General features: G+C 42.4%; 1 protein-coding gene across 1 annotated transcript; it reads right to left on the bottom strand.

Moving 5' to 3' along the window:
- Nucleotides 1-519: 519 nt before the first annotated feature.
- Nucleotides 520-1419, bottom strand: LOC103665198 (putative vomeronasal receptor-like protein 4). Its single transcript, XM_008693093.2, has one exon. It carries the CDS (start codon nt 1417-1419, stop codon nt 520-522), a length of 900 nt encoding a protein of 299 aa, XP_008691315.2.
- Nucleotides 1420-1840: the final 421 nt, after the last annotated feature.

Genomic DNA, 1840 nt, shown 5'->3' with positions numbered 1-1840 from the left:
TACACGTTGAGCTCACCCATTCTTTCAGAAGCTCAGTAAAATCCCATTGTACGGCTGGATCCTTTAGGACATATTCACATGGCCAGCAAAACAGCCTGTTTGCTGGATATTTAGTTCATGATTTTTAAAAATCGCCCCAATGTATAATAGTTTTTATACTGTAATTCACATTTGAGCAATCCTCCTAGAAGTGAAACTTACAAGTCAAAGAGAATATACATTAGCATTTTGAAGGAATTTGGCAGATTCTTCTCCTTCCTGTAGGAAGCCTGGTGGTGAAAGAGGCATCTTATAAGCAGGAAAACTGGAATTGGCTTACCCTTCCCGAGGGGGGCGGGATGGACAGAAGAAGGCTCAGTCCCCTGTGTCAGCTCAGGGCTACTGGTCACCAGCTTTGCTGTGTAACATCATATTTTAATTTGTTGAAGCTACTCTTCATTTTTTTTTCTCGCTGCTATAAAATGTCTTATTTCAAACTTGCTACCCAAGGGATCAAGGAAACAGTCATTTTCTCAAGTCCTAATGAAAGTGCCAACATTCAGCCAGACGTCCATCTCTGTGAATCAGCACAAACGGGCTGACAATTGCATAACCGACCGTTAAGATTTCTACGATGATTAACATTATGAACTTTTTCTCAACTAAAGACTGTGAATGTAAAGAAATAATATAATCTATCCAATAAAAGAAAAGAAAACAAAGCATCAGAAGGAGAACACTGTGAGCCGCTTGTATCTCGGGGGGGATGTGGTAGAGAACCTTGGGTTTCTGTAGGTAGCGGGCATTCTTGTGGTGCTTATGGAGAATGAGTACCATGTAGACACTGGCCCAGACCATCAGTGCCAGGAAGAGGAAATCTTGCAGGACCATGAGAATGAGAAACATCCATCTTACTGTCTGGCCTACTGGTAGGAAGTAACAGTACCTGCCACTTTGACCAAACTGTGAGCTGTTTAGGCTGCTGACATTTTTCATGTAATAGAGTAAGTTCATGCTGAGCAAGGAATTGAGTATCCAAAGGAAGAGGAAAAAGGAAAGGGTACGGCATGTGGATGCTGGCTTGAAGCTGGCCCGCACGGAGGCTCTGGGGCTGATGGTGGTGGCCTGGACCACAGTGAGCAAGCTGGTGGTGCAGATCAACAGGCCTCGGGCCACCCTCTCCAGGTACACAAACGTTTTACAGCCTGTATCATCTGGGAAGTTTCTCAAACCAAAAATTTCTATTGTTTTTAACGTTACTTTGGAAAAAAGTATTATGATATTTGTGAAAGCCAAGTGGATGAGAATTAGATGTGTAGATTTCTTTTTTGTGTCCCAAAAGAAAATGCACATATAATTCACAAAAACAAAGATGTTCCCCGCAATGCCAGGTCCAATTGTAGAGAGCAGTAACGTTCCTTTAATAATCATCAGAAACATTTCTTACTTCATGGGCAGAAAGTCTTTGGCTCTAGCAAACACCTCTTGAAGAGAGCAACCGTAACGATGATACGTATCTGCAAAGAATAATGCCTATCAGAGGCCTTTTCTGGTGTATCAGGGACACTGAGCCATGGGTCACGATGAATGTAATGGAGCAGAGTTTTGTCCAAGAACTTTATACGGTCCTTCTGGGCACTCGCTATCAGTGAATCTATGTGGCCTGAAATACAGTCTTGGGGATGAGCATACGACAATCTAAATTTGCAACTAAGATTTTTTTCTGTGCTCCATACCAGCAAAACCAACCTGCTGGTTGAAATCTTTGTATACCTCACATATGTCCAATCTCAGCATGTGCTGAAATGAACCCCAAATTCCCCCAACCTGATGTCAGCCTGTGTTTTCTACTTCGTCATAT

The sequence above is a fragment of the Ursus maritimus genome, unplaced genomic scaffold (assembly GCF_017311325.1).
Source record: "Ursus maritimus isolate PB19 unplaced genomic scaffold, ASM1731132v1 scaffold_30, whole genome shotgun sequence".
Classification (NCBI taxonomy): Eukaryota; Metazoa; Chordata; class Mammalia; order Carnivora; family Ursidae; genus Ursus; species Ursus maritimus.
This window is presented reverse-complemented; position numbering and strand designations above follow the sequence as displayed.

Excerpts from the sequence above, each read along its gene's own strand:
- LOC103665198 (XM_008693093.2), bottom strand. The coding sequence starts at position 1,419 with ATGTTTCTGATGATTATTAAAGGAACGTTACTGCTCTCTACAATTGGA.